Genomic DNA, 20,095 nt, shown 5'->3' with positions numbered 1-20,095 from the left:
AATAAGGCTAGCAGTTACAACTTACAAGATCAAGTAACAAAGAAACTACCAATTTGAATGGCCAATAACAAAAAGGACCACAACAGTACAATGGTTCGAAAAATAATTTGAGCTACATACAAACAAGTCATTCAACTATGAACGAATTGAAAAGTTTTTTACAATTTTTCAGCTGCAGCTTCATGTATGTGTAAGATAACAACATAATGTGTTCATGAATCATACATTGGCTTTTGCATTTGTTATTGAGGTGAAAAAGAAGGAAAACAAAACCTTTGACAAAGAAGATTTTTGAACAGTTTTAAGGGTACATCAGCAATGTGCCCTTCAATCCAAATACCTACCACTAAATGAACATGTCAATTCTGAAATCCACAAATAATGAACACACAACAACAAATCTAATCTACACAAGTATAATTTTTGCAAGCAAGGAAAGCTTACAACCCTAAGCATCACCCGGACCATCAAATGTTTTTTTGCAATAACTAGATAACCTCGGTTGCAAAAGAATTCAATGTCGATCCAGAAACCTCATCCCGTTTCGAAGAATTCTCCCCGACAATATGATCTTTACTCAGTCCGAAAGCATCCTTATCAGTACCACAAGGCCTGTAAAGATTTTTTCCTCTTGTGAAATATCTTCCACTACCAAATCTTGAACTAGAAACTTGTTCGCATGATTTAGAAGAACTACTATGTTCAACTCCATCACCATCTCTTTGAAATTCCGCCTCCTCGGCTGTACTAGCCATAAGATCCATCAAGTTACTGCTAAACCCTAAATCTGAATACACTCTCCTTGAATATCTCAAGGCCGACTTGGACAACCTAGCATCCAAACCATCGAAATTCCCTTCTTCCACAACACCTTCAAACCTCGACCCAAAAACCCGTCCATTCCCCGCTTCGACCGGGCGTCCAACAGTTTCAACCATCATACAAGGGTTATTAAAACCATTCCATGAATGAAGAGGAACCAATTTACACAACCCACAAAGCCAATTAACAACCTCATTCATAGAAGGCCTTCTCTCCCTACAAGACCTAACACATTTCGCCGCGATCAAAGCCAATTGTTTTCTCACAAAAACATCCTTAATAGGAGCAATTCTAGGATCATAAACAGCAAAAACTTTACCCTTTTTAATAAGTGGAATAGCCCAATCCACAACAGATGGTGGTGAATATGCAACATCAATTGCTTTCCTTCCACTTATAATCTCCAACAACAAAATCCCAAAACTAAAAACATCAATTTTAGTACTCAAATTATCAGGTGTTACATAACAAGGATCAAGATAGCCCATAGTACCAGCTGGTGGAGTTGACCTTATCCTATCATGACCCCTTAATGCTAAACCAAAATCACCTAACCTAGCATTAAAATTTTGATCAATAAGAACATTAGCAGATTTAATATCTCTATGAATAACAGGTGGGTTTGATGAATGAAGTGTATCAATAGCTTTAGCAGTTTGTAAAGCTAAACGAATTCTTCTACCCCAATTAACTGTTCTAGAAGAATTAGAATGAAGAACATCAAAAAGTGTACCATTACTCATAAACTCAACAACCAAAAGTCTATCTTTTGAACCATCATTGGTGAAACCAACCAAATTAACCAACCTGGGGCTATGAATTTTCGACAAAATATCGATTTCATTATCGACTTCATTGGTGATTTCTGGTGAAGATGATGAAATGGGTTTGTGATGATGATGGTGAGGTCTTGATGGTCTTTTGACAGCTACAGGACGACCACGAAGAATGGCTTTGTAGACATAACCATGGCTTCCTTTGCCGAGAAGTTTTTGGTCTGAGAAACCGTTTGTTGCAGCTTCAAGGTCACTGTATTGAAACTGTTGGATCTTGATGGTTTTTTCTTCTTTGTCTTTTGGTTTTGAAGATGTTGATGATGTAGAGTTTGAGGTTGAGATTGAGGATTCAGCTTTGCAAGAGAGATTGAGGTAACCCATTAAGTAAAGTTTGTGTTTTGTGTCAATGAATGAAAGAATCAAAGAGAATTGGAGTTGAATATGAATAGATGTGGAGAGAACAGAACAAGATTTGGGTAGAAATGTCTTATGAAGAATGTTAGTCTTATTATAATTTTTATTTTTGCTACATTTCATATTATAAACTTTTTTTCATAGTACACAGATACTAATACTTAATTTTAACCTGACAATTAATTAAATTATTAATTAGTGTATGTTATAATTTAATTTAGACTACATAAGTATTATCTTGTTTATTTTTTATTTTTTATGAAAATTTTATTTTGTTTATTACAAACATATTTTATATAATATTTCTTTCATTTCAAAATATATAAAAATTGATTAAAATAAATAAATGCATCTGATCAACATTTTTAATTACACATATTTATTTTCTTTTACTCTTTTATTTATATTATAAGATAGAAATAATAGTATTATTATATTTCATCTGGTCACTAATATAAATAAAAGAAAAATATCTTAAATCATCATCACTATTGTGAACAAAAATTGACTACTCTTAATTCATTTAATTCTATTATTTTCAGTATATCTTTCATTTAACACAAAATATTTAATTTTAATAGTTAAATATTTGACTTTAAAAAAAATAAATTTAATTTGTAAAAATATAAAAAATTATATTATATTTTTTTATTTACAAAGTAATTTTTTTACTTATAAATAAGATGAAGTCCTTGTCGTCTAATAATAAATGTTATTTTATTTAGAAAAACATTGCTAGTGAATGTTATTTATAATATTATTTTAATTATTTTTTTAAAATTATCCTTCAATAATTATTATAATTTTTAAAGTATTATTATATTTTGTATTAAAATTAATAAAAAAATCATCTATAATTAAAATAAATAATTTGATGAAATAATTTTTTTAATTATTATGTTTTTTAATATATTTAAAAATCATTACACGAAACGTCGTGAGAGGAAAAAGTATTAAATATTATGGTTACAAAATGTAATGTGCTACCCTTTCATCTTCGGTCAAGATTAAAACGTATATTTTAGGGGGTATGTCTGTCTGTTTCTATCTTTAGAGATTTTAGACGGGGAAGGAGAGGGTCCACTTTTTGGAATAATCTCGTGCCTCGAGGTGGCTAGTAATTGTGGATGACGTAAATGCAATAAATATAATAATGACTCTACTTTCAAGTTTCAACCGTGAATAGCAAAAATCTCAAATTTGACCGTATTCACCGGTATCACCATATTTAAAAGGAATATAACAACGCACTCTATAGAATTTCACATTCTAATTTTGAAGTTTAATAGTACTTTTAGTCTTTTATTTTAGTTTAAATTATAAATATAATTTATTTATTTTATTTTTTTTAATTTTGGTTTTAAATAGAAATTTAATTTAAAATTTGATTAAGTATTATTTTTACGTAACAATATATCGTTTATGATCATACATAGTATAATTATTGCACCTCGAAATTTTGATGTATTGATGTAATTTAAATAAACGTAAAAGAATAACATTTCATCAAAATTTAAATCAAAATATTGTTTGATGGACAAATTTAGAGTGAAATAAAATGGAAGACTATTTTTAAGATTAAGCTAAAATAAGACATTTAAAACTGCAATTAAACCTAATTTTAAAAAACAAATTTTAAATTTTTTATTTTTTATTTATTTACAAAATTAATTTTGCCTTAATTTAATAATTTTAATCAAAGGAGCACTACAACAAAATAAAAAAATTAAATACTATATTTAGACGAATAATCAAATCATAAAAAAAAAGTATCTTGAATCGATTCTAATAGATGAAAAATTAAAAATAAAGAGTAATAAAAGGTGACGACTTACTAATATGCAATAAAATTAATTGAATTTTGAATAATAATTTAGTTTTAAATTATTTTATATAGACATTAATATTTAAAAAATTAAATAAATTGTCTTTATATATATTTAATATGACCGTGTTTAAAAATTACTCAAAATTAAAATAAAAAATTAATAACTCAGTCTCTCACTTAATGATTAATGTTTTCACCTCCTTAATATTGTGCTTTGAATAAAAAATACATATTGTATTTGAAGACATAGATTTCTAAGAGATAAAAAAGAAGATATAAAAGCACAATTTTCTAAATTATTCATTTAAAAAGTATTTGACCTTTAAAGAATGGAAAACAAAACTATAATTAGTATTTTTTTAATTGGCTAAATTACATCCGTGGTCCCTTAACTTAATTTCAGTTAACATTTTAGTCCTTTATCTTTTTTTTTTCCCAACTTGGTCCTTTATTTTAATTTTAAGTGACAATTTGATATTTTATGTTTTAAAATTTCAACAATGTTATCCTTTTTTATACAAAAATTCAAAAAAAATTTCAATCAAAACTCATAAAATTAATTATATTCTTCAGTGTAATACAAATTTCATCAAATTCGAACGCAAATCTTCAAATAAACTCATATTTTCATACTTTATTTGATATTGTTAGGAATAAAAGACTAAATCGGGAAAAAAAAAGATAAATAACTAAAACGTTATCTAGAATTATTTTATATAGACATTAATATTGAAAAAATTAAATAAATTGTCTTTATATATATTTAATATGACCGTGTTTAAAAATTACTCAAAATTAAAATAAAAAATTAATAACTCAGTCTCTGACTTAATGATTAATGTTTTCACCTCCTTAATATTGTGCTTTGAATAAAAAATACATATTGTATTTGAAGACATAGATTTCTAAGAGATAAAAAAGAAGATATAAAAGCACAATTTTCTTTTTCTAAAGAAAGCACAGTTTTCTAAATTATTCACTTAAAAAGTATTTGACCTTTAAAGAATGAAAAACAAAACTATAATTAGTATTTTTTTAATCTGTTAATGTTATTTTTTTAAATTTGTTTACTCATTGTATGTATCTACATAAAAATATTTTAGATTGTTTTATTTTTTATTAATATAATAATATATAAAGTTTATTAAATTTTTTCTTTGAATGTTACATAATTAATTTTCTATTTTTATTCTCTTTATTTTTTCTGTTTATATTTTATATTTTATAATTTTTCATAAATTTTTCTACATAAAAATATTTATTTTATTTTATAAATACATTTTTGTTATCACAATATTTTTATTTGATCTCATATTTAATATTATATGGCTATTTTATTTTATTTATTTATTTTCTATTCATTTCGTTTTTTTTCTTTCATTTTATTTTTTATAAATTAAACAAAGTTTAAAAAAAAATAGAGATTAAATTGTCTCAATTTTCAGACAAAAAACTTGTTCCATGTTATTTTTTGCAAAGATTAAAGTTATTTTTATTTTTTTATGAATAATAAATTAAATTTAATAACTTTTTTAAAAACTAAAATATATTTTTTCTCATTAATTTTTTAAATTGTGTCACCTAAATAAAATTTATCGCGTAATTTTTTAAAATTGTTTCATCTAAATAAAATTTATCCCATCTAATTTTTTTTGTTTAAAATTAAAAGTTATTTTCATTTTTTTAAGTATTAAAATTGGGTCTAACAATTTTCTAGAAAAATAAAATAAATTTTGTCGATTAATTTTTGGTAAAGTGTAACTTATATCAGTTAAACTTAGGGAGAATAAACAATTTTATAAGATATCTGATCGAAGCTGAAATATTGACATTGTGTTGGCTTTCCACCGTAATTGGTTTTGGTGGTGGCGAAATAATTAGGATGTCGAACGGTGGAAAGGTGTCTTTCAAAGTCACTCTCACTTCCGATCCAAAGCTACCCTTCAAAGTGTACGTCATTTCTCTCCTTTTTATTGCATCGTTGTCAAATATTCTAATTTTCTCTTTTCACGATTTCAGGTTCAGCGTTCCCGAAGCTGCACCTTTCACAGCCGTTCTCAAATTTGCAGCCGAAGAATTCAAGGTTCCTCCACAGACAAGCGCTATTATCACCAATGGTGATTTCTTTTATCATCTTCAATTGCAAATTTGTTGTTTTTTTATAAAATTATTATTATTATTATTATTATTATTATTATTATTATTATTATTATTATTATTATTATTATTATTATTATTATTATTAATGTGATTTTTGATAGATTAAACTTTTTGAAGTTATTATTGAACTGACTTCCAGGGAGATTGATTCATCTATATTTCCCTTATAGCTAAGGAATTGATTAGGGTGTTGTAATATTTGTTTGAAATGGTTTATTTACTGATTGACTATGATTGTGATGTTATGAACTTATTAGGGTTAACTTGATGATAGAGTTTTAGATTTTAAAAACTTATGAGAAAGAGAAGAAAATTGAAAAATAAAAAAACAGTTTTTAAAAGAATTACTTCAATAGTGAAATTTCTTTTGAAATGTTATTTAAATTTTGGATTTTGTATATGAGTAGAATTGTTTTTACTACTAGAATTGTGGTTTTTGTGTTATTAATGTCGAAATGTATATTTAAGTTTAATATGTGTAGGTCACACCCTAACCAAAGGGTATTCGTCATGTAGATTGGTATTTCACGTTGATTGATATGTGTAGAGTGTTTCATAGATTGACATGTGTAGAGTGCATCATGTAGATTGATATAAGTATAGGGACTAAAATTTATTTTACAATTATTTAAATTATTAAAATTGCACTTTTTTTTATTAGAGACCCAATTTTGAATATTAGAGCCGAGTCTCCAAAATCTTTAAGACACCCTGTTTTGTTATCCAGCTCGTCTAAAGTGAGTAATTCATTTTAGAGAATAAAGTGAGTCATATCAACGTTACAATTTTAATCTTTGATTTATTCACTTTAGTAACTACTTACTTTGGAAGAGTCAAATCTAATAATTTGTTCAAATTGTGCTATGCTGTAGCAATATATGGTCTATATAACCGTTATTTGACAACAATGAGTACATTTAAATTTGTTTGAAGCTTTTCAAATTAGGAAAATGATTTTTTCTAGTATGGTAGAAACTGTAATTATTCCACATTTTGGGGTGGGAATGATTGAATATTTAAGTGTTTGTAAGCGCACTGGGTACAATCTAAGGTGTATGAAATGAAACCATTTGTGCAAATGCTCTATTCCTTTGTGAAAAAATAAACTTGATCATTATTTAGGAGAAGTTGTCTCTTCAATCCCCTGAACCCTAATAATATGAAAATGAAGTAAAAGAAGGTAAACTTTGTTGTAAGGATGGAAAGAACATCGTGATTCATAGGATCGTTAAAACTTTTAGTTAGATCTCCGATTGTCCTGAATTTTTTTTTAAAATATTGATCTGTTATACATCTTAATGTTTTAATGTTCCATTCTTTAGGATGTCTTGTTTCTCGAAAAAGTAGTGTATAAATCTAACTGTATCTTTCTTTTCCCTAGACGTTATTGTCATCTCTAGATTGGTATGTCAATTTCTGTATACATGTCATTTTTAATTTTGCATTTTGTACACTTTTGAAACTTGATAATGACTAAACTATGTATGCTGTTTATTTTGTTTGATTTATGACTTAACTTTCTTCTCTGTGGGCAGAAAGAGAGATACTGAGGTTATTTCTTGTTATCATTCATAATTCAATATAAACAATTCTAGATTACAGATTAAACCTAAACAAGAAATTCCATTCTTTCAATGAGTTAATATAAGCAACTTCTATTGAAATCTTTAGGGTACAATTACATTCCTTTTCCCTACCAGATGATCAGTGATGCTTCTTTTTCACTGTTTTGAATAATTATGCTCCCCTCCTTAAGAGATGAATATGTGTTGATCTTTAGTCCTTCATAATGTAAATGAACCTTCTTAACTACTAAAACATCAAGGCGGTGTTTAGTTAATTGTTTGGTTTTGTAACAATGAGGGCTGGCTTAACTGGTAGGATCAAATAGTGTGGCAGATGCAATTCTTGCTGGTTGTCGTCAATTGGTAGGTATAAAAGCCCCTGATTGGCACTGTGCCTTGCAGCATGCCTTGATCTTTGCACGGGGCAAACTTCTTCCCCATAAATTACCATAACTAAAAAAGAGGGTTCAATGACGTTAATTAATGAGGAGGAGGTCTTAGTGGGCTTGGGTAATGAGAGGCCCAAAACATGGGGAGTGTATGAGAAGAGAGAATAACCATTTTCTCTGGAATTGTATTTCATTTTCCATATTCCATCATCATCAATTCATTCATCCATATCAGTGTTCTATCTCAACTTTAATATTTCTGCTATATCATTAATGAATCTATTGGATTAACAGTATTTTTGGAGTTAATCCTAAAGCATTGCATAAATACAAGGGATTTTTGTGGGTGTTTTAATAATTGATCCCTGTCTCACAATGTCTGTCGATTAAGATTTTTGCACATTAATAAATGCAATAATTAGAAGAAAAAGAGAAGTCATTTTACCAAATTACCCATCTTAACTATTGGTCGATATTTTACTATTATCAATGCAAAGTGTAATAATGCTTTGAAAGCTGTGTATATAATAATCATTGAAGTGTAGTGTAGGAAATTAATAATTAAAGTTACATTAGACAATTTTTTGTGCTAAAGTGACACTTATTGTGAGATGGAGGGAGTTTATCTATATGTTGAACACACAATGCAAGAGAGGGAGATAATTTACTCTATTCTTTCATATTTATGTTGTAGTATTATGAAATGCAGATTTGCTATAACTCTTACTTGTTACTATGCTTGCAGATGGTGTTGGGATAAATCCTCAACAGAGTGCAGGTATATCCTTGGATGGTTTTCTGTTTGTGTCTGCTTTTTTATTTTTGTTGTGCTCACTAACATGTTTGCATACCATTTCTATTTTCATACATTGCATACCTTTATCGAAGTTTTAAACATTCATCATATTTTCCCGATCAAAGATGTTCTGTTACAAGTTTTCTTCTAAAAATCTTATTTTAGATCATTAGTTTTCTTCTAAAAATCTTATTTTAGATAATTATTCCAGCAACCAAAAACAAGTAGCATGTTGCATTCTCAGCTTTTTTTTCTGTGATTTGATTAAATTTCTGTGATTGGAATAATCTGATATTCTGTTCCAACATTTTGATATTGGTTTTGGTGCTATCCTTCAAATGGTTTTTGTTTTCTAATGCAATTTATGGATTCCTTTATAAGGAATATAAATGCTTTATTTATTTATTTATTTATCTAACATGCTATGTTGTGACACTTCTGCAGGAAATGTCTTCCTTAAGCATGGTTCAGAGCTTCGTCTGATTCCGCGTGATAGAGTTGGTGCATCTGAGATGTTATTAGAAGTCTGAGTTGACCACATTATCTATCTATCTATCTATTTTGACTGTTGTAGTTGAATAAACACCAGTACTATATTGATGTCCATGTAATAAACAAAATTTCGTTAATAATGAATAGCCTCCACCTCCTCCCATAGCGAGTATGTTTGTAATGGAGGATTGTGCAAGATTATTCAGCAAATGACTTTGTAACGGAAATAGGGGAAAATATATCATCTAGCTATTCTCAAAGATTATAATTTGATCTGCAATATTGTGTTTTTCTAATTCGTTGTTAAAGTTTTACACTTCGGGGTACTATATCCAACCGACGAACCCTACCGTTTTCCTTCCCAGATGAGAGCATAACCAAGGCATGTTGTGACTCGGAATACTAGAGCATATACTCCTTTTTTTAAAAAAAGTAGGAATGATTAAGATGGTAGTTTAGGAAAAGTGCAGAGACAATAACATATATATATTTTGTGAAACTAACCAAATCAAGAGATAGACATAGGAATAATAGAGATGGAGAGAAAGAGAGAAGAGAAAAGAAAAAAAAAAGATGAAAGAGCTAATAGTGTTATTTTTTTGTTATATGATATTTTATTTTTATTAAAATTAGATGCTAACTCACGAGTTGTGCGAGTATGTTTTTATTTATTTAATTTAAGTGGATTTAAAAAAATTAATATGAAATTTTATGTCCCAATTGTCCAATGATCCGCAATTTAGTAGTTATATCAATAATATACATACAATTGTAACTTATAGTAGAGAAGTACTATTTTTAGACGAATAACTCGAATAAATGATGTAACATTAATATTGAGATTAAACATATAAAATGTATTAGATTGTTTCATGTAAATATTTAATTTTAGTTCAATTATTAATTTTAAAACACTTCACTAAACAATTTTTTACTCATACTTCAATATGATGTTGATATCTGTAATATAGTCATTTTTTTATTTATTTAGGTCCCAAAGTTTTGTTTCAATATGATCGACATAATATTATATTTCAATTTAACACTTTTTATTTTGTTTAGGTGACTCTAATATACTTTTGTTTAAATTTTGGTTTCCTTTTTTATTTTACTCATTTTAGCATACATTTACTAATGGAACATAAGTCAAATATTTGAGAGATTAAAGTAAATAAATATGTATTATTGAAAAAAAAACCAAAAAACAAGGAATGACATAAAACTAAAATAAATAACCCTAACATGTTAAAATGAAAAAAAACTATAAATTAAAATGGAAAAAGTTATTTATTACAAGGGTCAAAAGCACATTAAAATACATATTTTTTTTATTTTTGTTTTATATGTACACATTGTTTCAAAACCAATACTGATATATTTTATGTAAGTATGGGTAGTTTAATTCAAACCTAGTTGGGTGCCAACATAGAAAGGATTCACGGTGTTACAATGATTTCATTACGTGCTAGTTTGCTTTTAAAAACTTTACATTTATTGAACTGGCATAAATAAATCACAACAAAATTTCTTTAAATTATCAAGAGTGTTATTATGCATTGATATATTTTGATCTTTAATAAGTATTTTCTTTTTCAGATAAGTATATTTGTTTATTTAGTTGTTGCTTTCGTCATAAAAAGTTTTATTTTGGTTTTGTAAGTCTGTTCGTGGAAAAATTCCTTTTCCAAACTTCTTTGGGATGATTTTGACAGTTTCATTAAAAAATAACACAAATAATATGTATCCCTAGTATAACTTGTATGGTTAGATCAATATTTTCCGCTTGTTTATTAATATTTAGAATGAACAAATATTCAAATTTATTGGTTAAGAGGTTTGTTGGAAGAATTTTAGTAACTTAGAAATAGATGATGTGTCAACTCACTTTATGAATAGGAATATATTTTGATAAAAAATGTCTTTTTTGAAAAAAAATAACACAGCTTATAAACTATTTTTATCAACTTATTTTGGGCCTAAGTGTATTGATGTAATTTTTAATTGACGAACTTCACTAATATCAAAATTTTCATTCAACTAAATTGATGGGAATATAAATCTATATTAAACTAATTAATTTATCTTCACATACCAAAAACCAATAGTTCATTTATTATAACATACAAATATTTCCATGAAATTTAGTTAGGAAATGACATAATTTTATAGCTATATTTTGTTTTTGGATAATGATTTTTCTTTCGAAGTATTAAATTAAACTAAAGAAAACTAACTATGTCTTCAAACTACAAGTACAGTATATTAAAACATCAATTTGTCAAAGACCAATCTTAAATGAATACAATTATAAATAAATTTGTAGATACAAAAGGACTACAAAAAAATCAAACTAATTTTACGGAAACTATTATATCACACATCTTGGTCTACTCGACGAGCATTTCCTTAAAAACAAAATCAAGCAACCACCTTGTGGTCATTATCAACGACAACATCAGGAACAAACTTTGTCCAAAACCAATGAGACTTCCACACTTTAGTCATTTCTTCAATGGGGACGTTGTTTGTCTCGGGAAGAAACAAGGCAATGAAAATTGTCATGATGAGCACAAAGCCAGCAAAAAAGAAGAAAAGTCCGAACTTCAAGTGACAAAGCATAGTAAGAAAAATTTGAGCAATGGCAAATGTGAACAACATGTTCACAGCAACATTGGTAGCTTGACCTGCAGATCGAACCTCAAGAGAGCATATTTCACTAGGCACTAACCATCCCAACGGACCCCAAGACCAAGCAAATGCCGCAACATATGCACATATAAAGAACAAGAGAAGATTGGCTTCATTTTTGGTAAACGATCCTTCACCGCTAACTCCAAACTTGATAGCAATCATGCTTCCAACAACAATCTACAATAAATGATTATAACATTTATATTAGTCATGATTTTAAAATGGCTTAGTTTGAGCGGTGTGTGGATACTAATTTTAAAATATAAAGAATTAATTACTAGTTAAGTTGCAATTTTCACCTGGCAAATAAACATTTGGACACCACCTTCAAGGAACAAAATCCTTCTTCCAAACTTGTCCACAATGAAGATGGAAACAAAAGTAGCAACAACGTTGACACCTCCGGTAATTACTGCGGACATGAGCGAAGCATCGTTTCCAAAACCAAGAGTTTTGAAAAGCACAGGTGCATAAAACATGATAACATTGATGCCGGTGAGTTGTTGGAAGAATGGAATGAGAGAGCAAAAAGTGAGTTGAGGCCTGTATCTTGGTTGTGTAATATTCTTCCACGGGTGCTCCACCTTTTTGGCTTCCTCGCAAGCATCAATTAGGTCTTGGAACTCCTCATCAACATTATCAATGCCACGAATCTTTTGCAGCATTTTCTTAGCTCCTTCTTTTTGGCCCCTTTCAATCATAGAGTTTGGTGTGTCACCTAAGAAAAAAGATCCTATACACAACATGATTGCTGGGACGGCTCCAATACCCAAAGAAATTCTCCATCCACTCTCAAGTTTGGCAGTCCAGTAGTTGATAAGATTTGCACCTAGGATTCCAATTGTGATCATCATTTGGAAGCCAATGTTGAGTGCACCTCTGATCTGTGTTGGAGCCATTTCAGACAAATACACTGGAACAGACTGTTTAGGAGCCACAAACAAAATTAAATGCAATCAGTCTTGCAATATTCTTGACCTTTTATACATCATAACATGGAAGCATAAGATTGATACCAATTCATACCTGATTACAATATCCTACACCGAAACCAAGCAATAGGCGACCGAGGATAAGCATTTCAATGTTGACAGCAAAACCATTCAACAAAGCCCCAACAAGGAAAAACAAGCCACCCGCAAACATTGAGGCCTTACGTCCAAACATTCTTGTAGTCGTGGAAGCAAAGAAAGAAGCTATTAATGCTGCAAGATACAAGGAAGATGTGAACAAAGTAAGGAGCTCGTTGTCAAATTTGCAATATTGGCTCTCGTGCCCAGATTCATCTTTCATTTGCTTGTAAACACCAGGGAAGAATTTGACAAGGAATGGTTCCATGGAAGTCACTCCTCCTGTAATACCAAGATCATAACCAAAAAGTAGACCTCCCATGGCCGCCACCAAACATGTGACCAACACAAATGATGTGACCTTCCCTTCATAATGCCTTCCATTTTTTGAAGCGACTAAGACTCCACCAGCCATCTTTCAAACCCGTGTATCTTAAGGTTTAGGTATGTCTGTGATGTAAACTTGTTCTCACTTTTCTTTCTTGATGTGTAAGATGTGAAATATTATGCCCATTTTATAGAGTAGACAATTGACAACAAGATAAGAGGAAGTTATAACAAACATATAGTTGTTTCGACAGTACACACATTTTGAATATTCATAATATTAAAAAAAGTAATTTGCTAAGATAACAACATTCTTTCTCTAAATTTGGCGTCGATACAATATTATCGAGACTTGGGATAAGAGCTAATTTTTGGATTAGATTATCAAACGTAATGATAGAACAAACCACTTTAAAAAATACCTGACGGTACTCTGTCAATCTATTTATGGTGTAATGAGAAAAAGTAGATGCGAAGTTAGTTGAATCCCATTTATTAAAAAAAATAATTCTTAGGAATTATGTTAAGTATTTTAAGGTTAAATAAATTTAATAATCATTTGAAATTAAATATTTTAAAATTTACTTATTTGAATTAATAAGCAAAAGTATAAATCAACGAACCAATCAAAATTTATTACAACTCGTACAAGATGAGGTTGGACCGATAAATGAACGATCAAACATATAACTGAGGACGTTATATTTTATGATGGAATTGAGATTGTAATTTTTATTTGACCATTTTTTTTATTATTCTGTTACAATTAAATGTCCTTGTTTTCTAGTCATTACAATGACTATCCATCTACTATCAGTCCATAGTATATGAGTTTGATTTACTAATTAATTTTCAAATTACTAACATAATTTAAGGGTTCTCAACATTCGTAGGAAAACAACTTTGTCTACGTCGAATATGCGCTAAAATACGCTACATATTTTTTTGTAGTATTTTAAAATAATTTATAAAATGTATTATTGTCTTTCGTATGGTGAAAGACACATAAATTTTTAATGACAAAATAGAGAGATAAAATGTATTTATAATTATAATAAAGGGGCAGCCGTATGATTTCATTTATGTAGTAAAATGAAAAAAAAGAAAAATAACTGTCAAATCAAAAAGTTATGATATATTGCTTTTTCTACCGAGTGTTAGTTGTGCGTATAAGATAGCATTACAAAAAATTAATGTATGTTCAACTAACGCATAGTAATCTAATAAGGGTTAGGTTTTATCCTCCTTAATTGAAAAAATAAATAAAATACCAGCCACTGAGAATTTCAATTTCTTTTAGACTAAAAAAATATATTAAGACATGTTTTTCATTCGTTTTCCCTCAAAACAAGGTAAAAGCCACATTAAAATTATGTTTTTCATTTGTTTTTTTTCTAACAACAAGGTACAAGCCAAATTAAAATTTTATTATACATTGATAATCTATGAAGTATTTATACATCTTAGATCTCTAAAATACAAAGAAAATACATGAAGCCTCAAACACAAGCTAAAAGATATACAAAGTGGAATAATTCAACATTTAGTTACTTCAACCTAGAATCTTGTTCATTATGACTAGAATACTTAATAGTAGGTAGTCTAAGATACATGCAATGAATGGAGAAACCTTTTGAACAGTTGATTCAATTTCAATTTATATCTATCTTTTTAAAACATCCAAAAATACGACAATATATTCGTCAGTTTAGTAAAAATTATCCGCCGATGACCTTCCGTATTGTTTGATCTTGTTTTCTTTTATTCAAAATTCCCTTTTTACTTTAAAATGTAGTTAACTAAACTATGGAAATTGTGTATGCTTATACAAAATTAAATTTTTTCGATAGTGATGAATTAAATATTAAGAATTAATAGCTTCTAAATTGTAATTACTGTTCTCCTTTCCATTTCTTTGAGGGATTTTTGTGTAATGAAAGACAATAATTTATTTTATAAAATATTGCAAGATTCTATAAAAATATACACATCAAAGTTTACCGAACAATTAACATAGGAAATCTGATTTTTGAGTAAAAAAAAAATAGATTATGAATTAACAAAGCACAATGTTACTTAATTATGAATGTATGATAACGACATTACATTTATTTTTTTATTTATTGGGATGAAAAATTAATAAACGTATAAAATGTAATAGATTGTTTCACGTAAATATTTAATTTTAGTTCAATTATTAATTTTAAAACACTTCACTAAACTATTTTTTACTCATACTTCAATATGATGTTGATATCTGTAATATAGTCATTTTTTTTTATTTAGGTCCCAAAGTTTTGTTTCAATATGATCGACATAATATTATATTTCAATTTAACACTTTTTATTTTGTTTAGGTGACTCTAATATACTTTTGTTTAAATTTTGGTTTCTTTTTTTATTTTACTCATTTTAGCATACATTTACTAATGGAACATAAGTCAAATATTTGAGAGATTAAAGTAAATAAATATGTATTATTGAAAAAAAAACCAAAAAACAAGGAATGCATAAAACTAAAATAAATAACCCTAACATGTTAAAATGAAAAAAAACTATAAATTAAAATGGAAAAAGTTATTTATTACAACGGTCAAAAGCACATTAAAATACATATTTTTTTTTTTTTTTATTTTTGTTTTATATGTACACATTGTTTCAAAACCAATACTGATATATTTTATGTAAGTATGGGTAGTTTAATTCAAACCTAGTTGGGTGCCAACATAGAAAGGATTCACGGTGTTACAATGATTTCATTACGTGCTAGTTTGCTTTTAAAAACTTTACATTTATTGAACTGGCATAAATAAATCACAACAAAATTTCTTTAAATTATCAAGAGTGTTATTATGCATTGATATATTTTGATCTTTAATAAGTATTTTCTTTTTCAGATAAGTATATTTGTTTATTTAGTTGTTGCTTTCGTCATAAAAAGTTTTATTTTGGTTTTGTAAGTCTGTTCGTGGAAAAATTCCTTTTCCAAACTTCTTTGGGATGATTTTGACAGTTTCATTAAAAAATAACACAAATAATATGTATCCCTAGTATAACTTGTATGGTTAGATCAATATTTTCCGCTTGTTTATTAATATTTAGAATGAACAAATATTCAAATTTATTGGTTAAGAGGTTTGTTGGAAGAATTTTAGTAACTTAGAAATAGATGATGTGTCAACTCACTTTATGAATAGGAATATATTTTGATAAAAAATGTCTTTTTTGAAAAAAAATAACACAGCTTATAAACTATTTTTATCAACTTATTTTGGGCCTAAGTGTATTGATGTAATTTTTAATTGACGAACTTCACTAATATCAAAATTTTCATTCAACTAAATTGATGGGAATATAAATCTATATTAAACTAATTAATTTATCTTCACATACCAAAAACCAATAGTTCATTTATTATAACATACAAATATTTCCATGAAATTTAGTTAGGAAATGACATAATTTTATAGCTATATTTTGTTTTTGGATAATGATTTTTCTTTCGAAGTATTAAATTAAACTAAAGAAAACTAACTATGTCTTCAAACTACAAGTACAGTATATTAAAACATCAATTTGTCAAAGACCAATCTTAAATGAATACAATTATAAATAAATTTGTAGATACAAAAGGACTACAAAAAAATCAAACTAATTTTACGGAAACTATTATATCACACATCTTGGTCTACTCGACGAGCATTTCCTTAAAAACAAAATCAAGCAACCACCTTGTGGTCATTATCAACGACAACATCAGGAACAAACTTTGTCCAAAACCAATGAGACTTCCACACTTTAGTCATTTCTTCAATGGGGACGTTGTTTGTCTCGGGAAGAAACAAGGCAATGAAAATTGTCATGATGAGCACAAAGCCAGCAAAAAAGAAGAAAAGTCCGAACTTCAAGTGACAAAGCATAGTAAGAAAAATTTGAGCAATGGCAAATGTGAACAACATGTTCACAGCAACATTGGTAGCTTGACCTGCAGATCGAACCTCAAGAGAGCATATTTCACTAGGCACTAACCATCCCAACGGACCCCAAGACCAAGCAAATGCCGCAACATATGCACATATAAAGAACAAGAGAAGATTGGCTTCATTTTTGGTAAACGATCCTTCACCGCTAACTCCAAACTTGATAGCAATCATGCTTCCAACAACAATCTACAATAAATGATTATAACATTTATATTAGTCATGATTTTAAAATGGCTTAGTTTGAGCGGTGTGTGGATACTAATTTTAAAATATAAAGAATTAATTACTAGTTAAGTTGCAATTTTCACCTGGCAAATAAACATTTGGACACCACCTTCAAGGAACAAAATCCTTCTTCCAAACTTGTCCACAATGAAGATGGAAACAAAAGTAGCAACAACGTTGACACCTCCGGTAATTACTGCGGACATGAGCGAAGCATCGTTTCCAAAACCAAGAGTTTTGAAAAGCACAGGTGCATAAAACATGATAACATTGATGCCGGTGAGTTGTTGGAAGAATGGAATGAGAGAGCAAAAAGTGAGTTGAGGCCTGTATCTTGGTTGTGTAATATTCTTCCACGGGTGCTCCACCTTTTTGGCTTCCTCGCAAGCATCAATTAGGTCTTGGAACTCCTCATCAACATTATCAATGCCACGAATCTTTTGCAGCATTTTCTTAGCTCCTTCTTTTTGGCCCCTTTCAATCATAGAGTTTGGTGTGTCACCTAAGAAAAAAGATCCTATACACAACATGATTGCTGGGACGGCTCCAATACCCAAAGAAATTCTCCATCCACTCTCAAGTTTGGCAGTCCAGTAGTTGATAAGATTTGCACCTAGGATTCCAATTGTGATCATCATTTGGAAGCCAATGTTGAGTGCACCTCTGATCTGTGTTGGAGCCATTTCAGACAAATACACTGGAACAGACTGTTTAGGAGCCACAAACAAAATTAAATGCAATCAGTCTTGCAATATTCTTGACCTTTTATACATCATAACATGGAAGCATAAGATTGATACCAATTCATACCTGATTACAATATCCTACACCGAAACCAAGCAATAGGCGACCGAGGATAAGCATTTCAATGTTGACAGCAAAACCATTCAACAAAGCCCCAACAAGGAAAAACAAGCCACCCGCAAACATTGAGGCCTTACGTCCAAACATTCTTGTAGTCGTGGAAGCAAAGAAAGAAGCTATTAATGCTGCAAGATACAAGGAAGATGTGAACAAAGTAAGGAGCTCGTTGTCAAATTTGCAATATTGGCTCTCGTGCCCAGATTCATCTTTCATTTGCTTGTAAACACCAGGGAAGAATTTGACAAGGAATGGTTCCATGGAAGTCACTCCTCCTGTAATACCAAGATCATAACCAAAAAGTAGACCTCCCATGGCCGCCACCAAACATGTGACCAACACAAATGATGTGACCTTCCCTTCATAATGCCTTCCATTTTTTGAAGCGACTAAGACTCCACCAGCCATCTTTCAAACCCGTGTATCTTAAGGTTTAGGTATGTCTGTGATGTAAACTTGTTCTCACTTTTCTTTCTTGATGTGTAAGATGTGAAATATTATGCCCATTTTATAGAGTAGACAATTGACAACAAGATAAGAGGAAGTTATAACAAACATATAGTTGTTTCGACAGTACACACATTTTGAATATTCGTAATTATTTGCATCCTAGTAATTTGCTGAGATTACAGCATTCTTTCTCTAAATTTGGCGTCGTTACAATATTATCGAGACTTGGGATAAGAGCTAATTTTTGGATTAGATTATCAAACGGAATGATAGAACAAACCACTTTAAAAAAATACCTGACGGTACTCTGTCAATCTATTTATGGTGTAATGAGAAAAAGTAGATGCGAAGTTAGTTGAATCCCATTTATTAAAAAAAATAATTCTTAGGAATTATGTTAAGTATTTTAAGGTTAAATAAATTTAATAATCATTTGAAATTAAATATTTTAAAATTTACTTATTTGAATTAATAAGGAAAAGTATAAATCAACGAACCAATCAAAATTTCTTACAACTCGTACAAGATGAGGTTGGACCGATAAATGAACGATCAAACATATAACTGAGGATGTTATATTTTATGATGGAATTGAGATTGTACTTTTTATTTGACCATTTTTTTTATTATTCTGTTACAATTAAATGTCCTTGTTTTCTAGTCATTACAATGACTATCCATCTATTATTATTATTTTATCTTTTCTCTTTTTATTTCAGTCCATAGTATATGAGTTTGATTTACTAATTAATTTTCAAATTACTAACATAATTTAAGGGTTCTCAACATTCGTAGGAAAACAACTTTGTCTACGTCGAATATGCGCTAAAATACGCTACATATTTTTTTGTAGTATTTTAAAATAATTTATAAAATGTATTATTGTCTTTCGTATGGTGAAAGACACATAAATTTTTAATGACAAAATAGAGAGATAAAATGTATTTATAATTATAATAAAGGGGCAGCCGTATGATTTCATTTATGTAGTAAAATGAAAAAAAAGAAAAATAACTGTCAAATCAAAAAGTTATGATATATTGCTTTTTCTACCGAGTGTTAGTTGTGCGTATAAGATAGCATTACAAAAAATTAATGTATGTTCAACTAACGCATAGTAATCTAATAAGGGTTAGGTTTTATCCTGTGACTGTGCGATTACAGGTAACCCCCTAACTACACATTCTGATTCAGGGGCAACCCATTCCTTCATTGCTATGGATTATGTAAATCGTTTGAAGTTGTC

At 28.8% G+C, this 20,095-nt stretch overlaps 4 protein-coding genes across 4 annotated transcripts; 1 reads left to right on the top strand and 3 right to left on the bottom strand.

Annotated features, from left to right (window-relative positions):
• Nucleotides 1–34: 34 nt before the first annotated feature.
• Nucleotides 35–2,107, bottom strand: LOC101503843 (serine/threonine-protein kinase-like protein At3g51990). The gene has a single exon (XM_004516176.4). The coding sequence runs from the start codon at nt 1,977–1,979 to the stop codon at nt 489–491; it is 1,491 nt and encodes a 496-aa protein (XP_004516233.1). The 5' UTR covers nt 1,980–2,107; the 3' UTR covers nt 35–488.
• A 3,523-nt stretch (nt 2,108–5,630) lies between these two features.
• Nucleotides 5,631–9,522, top strand: LOC101504157 (ubiquitin-fold modifier 1). Its single transcript, XM_004516177.4, has 4 exons — nt 5,631–5,790; nt 5,860–5,957; nt 8,700–8,732; nt 9,195–9,522. Exons 1-4 carry the CDS (start codon nt 5,723–5,725, stop codon nt 9,278–9,280), a joined length of 285 nt encoding a protein of 94 aa, XP_004516234.1. The 5' UTR covers nt 5,631–5,722; the 3' UTR covers nt 9,281–9,522.
• A 1,965-nt stretch (nt 9,523–11,487) lies between these two features.
• On the bottom strand, nt 11,488–13,470 carry LOC101505111 (sugar transport protein 10-like). Its single transcript, XM_004516179.3, has 3 exons — nt 12,960–13,470; nt 12,233–12,856; nt 11,488–12,110 (listed from the first exon to the last, which is right to left on the bottom strand). The coding sequence occupies exons 1-3, from the start codon at nt 13,416–13,418 to the stop codon at nt 11,661–11,663; spliced, it is 1,533 nt and encodes a 510-aa protein (XP_004516236.1). The 5' UTR covers nt 13,419–13,470; the 3' UTR covers nt 11,488–11,660.
• Nucleotides 13,471–16,876: 3,406 nt separating this feature from the next.
• LOC101505433 (sugar transport protein 10-like) lies at nt 16,877–19,155 on the bottom strand. The gene is made up of 3 exons (XM_004516180.3): nt 18,349–19,155; nt 17,622–18,245; nt 16,877–17,499 (listed from the first exon to the last, which is right to left on the bottom strand). Exons 1-3 carry the CDS (start codon nt 18,805–18,807, stop codon nt 17,050–17,052), a joined length of 1,533 nt encoding a protein of 510 aa, XP_004516237.1. The 5' UTR covers nt 18,808–19,155; the 3' UTR covers nt 16,877–17,049.
• Nucleotides 19,156–20,095: the final 940 nt, after the last annotated feature.

The sequence above is a fragment of the Cicer arietinum genome, chromosome 6 (genome assembly GCF_000331145.2).
Source record: "Cicer arietinum cultivar CDC Frontier isolate Library 1 chromosome 6, Cicar.CDCFrontier_v2.0, whole genome shotgun sequence".
Taxonomy (NCBI): domain Eukaryota; kingdom Viridiplantae; phylum Streptophyta; class Magnoliopsida; order Fabales; family Fabaceae; genus Cicer; species Cicer arietinum.
The sequence above is the reverse complement of the archived record's forward strand: the minus strand, read 5'-3'. Positions and strand labels throughout refer to the sequence as shown.

Excerpts from the sequence above, each read along its gene's own strand:
- LOC101503843 (XM_004516176.4), bottom strand. The coding sequence starts at position 1,979 with ATGGGTTACCTCAATCTCTCTTGCAAAGCTGAATCCTCAATCTCAACC.
- LOC101504157 (XM_004516177.4), top strand. The coding sequence starts at position 5,723 with ATGTCGAACGGTGGAAAGGTGTCTTTCAAAGTCACTCTCACTTCCGAT. Across the intron at positions 5,791-5,859 it reads CCAAAGCTACCCTTCAAAGT|GTTCAGCGTTCCCGAAGCTG; the intron begins GTACGTCATTTC and ends TCACGATTTCAG. Across the intron at positions 8,733-9,194 it reads AAATCCTCAACAGAGTGCAG|GAAATGTCTTCCTTAAGCAT; the intron begins GTATATCCTTGG and ends ACACTTCTGCAG.
- LOC101505111 (XM_004516179.3), bottom strand. The coding sequence starts at position 13,418 with ATGGCTGGTGGAGTCTTAGTCGCTTCAAAAAATGGAAGGCATTATGAA. Across the intron at positions 12,857-12,959 it reads GTGTAGGATATTGTAATCAG|TCTGTTCCAGTGTATTTGTC; the intron begins GTATGAATTGGT and ends GCTCCTAAACAG. Across the intron at positions 12,111-12,232 it reads TCCAAATGTTTATTTGCCAG|ATTGTTGTTGGAAGCATGAT; the intron begins GTGAAAATTGCA and ends CATTTATTGTAG.
- LOC101505433 (XM_004516180.3), bottom strand. The coding sequence starts at position 18,807 with ATGGCTGGTGGAGTCTTAGTCGCTTCAAAAAATGGAAGGCATTATGAA. Across the intron at positions 18,246-18,348 it reads GTGTAGGATATTGTAATCAG|TCTGTTCCAGTGTATTTGTC; the intron begins GTATGAATTGGT and ends GCTCCTAAACAG. Across the intron at positions 17,500-17,621 it reads TCCAAATGTTTATTTGCCAG|ATTGTTGTTGGAAGCATGAT; the intron begins GTGAAAATTGCA and ends CATTTATTGTAG.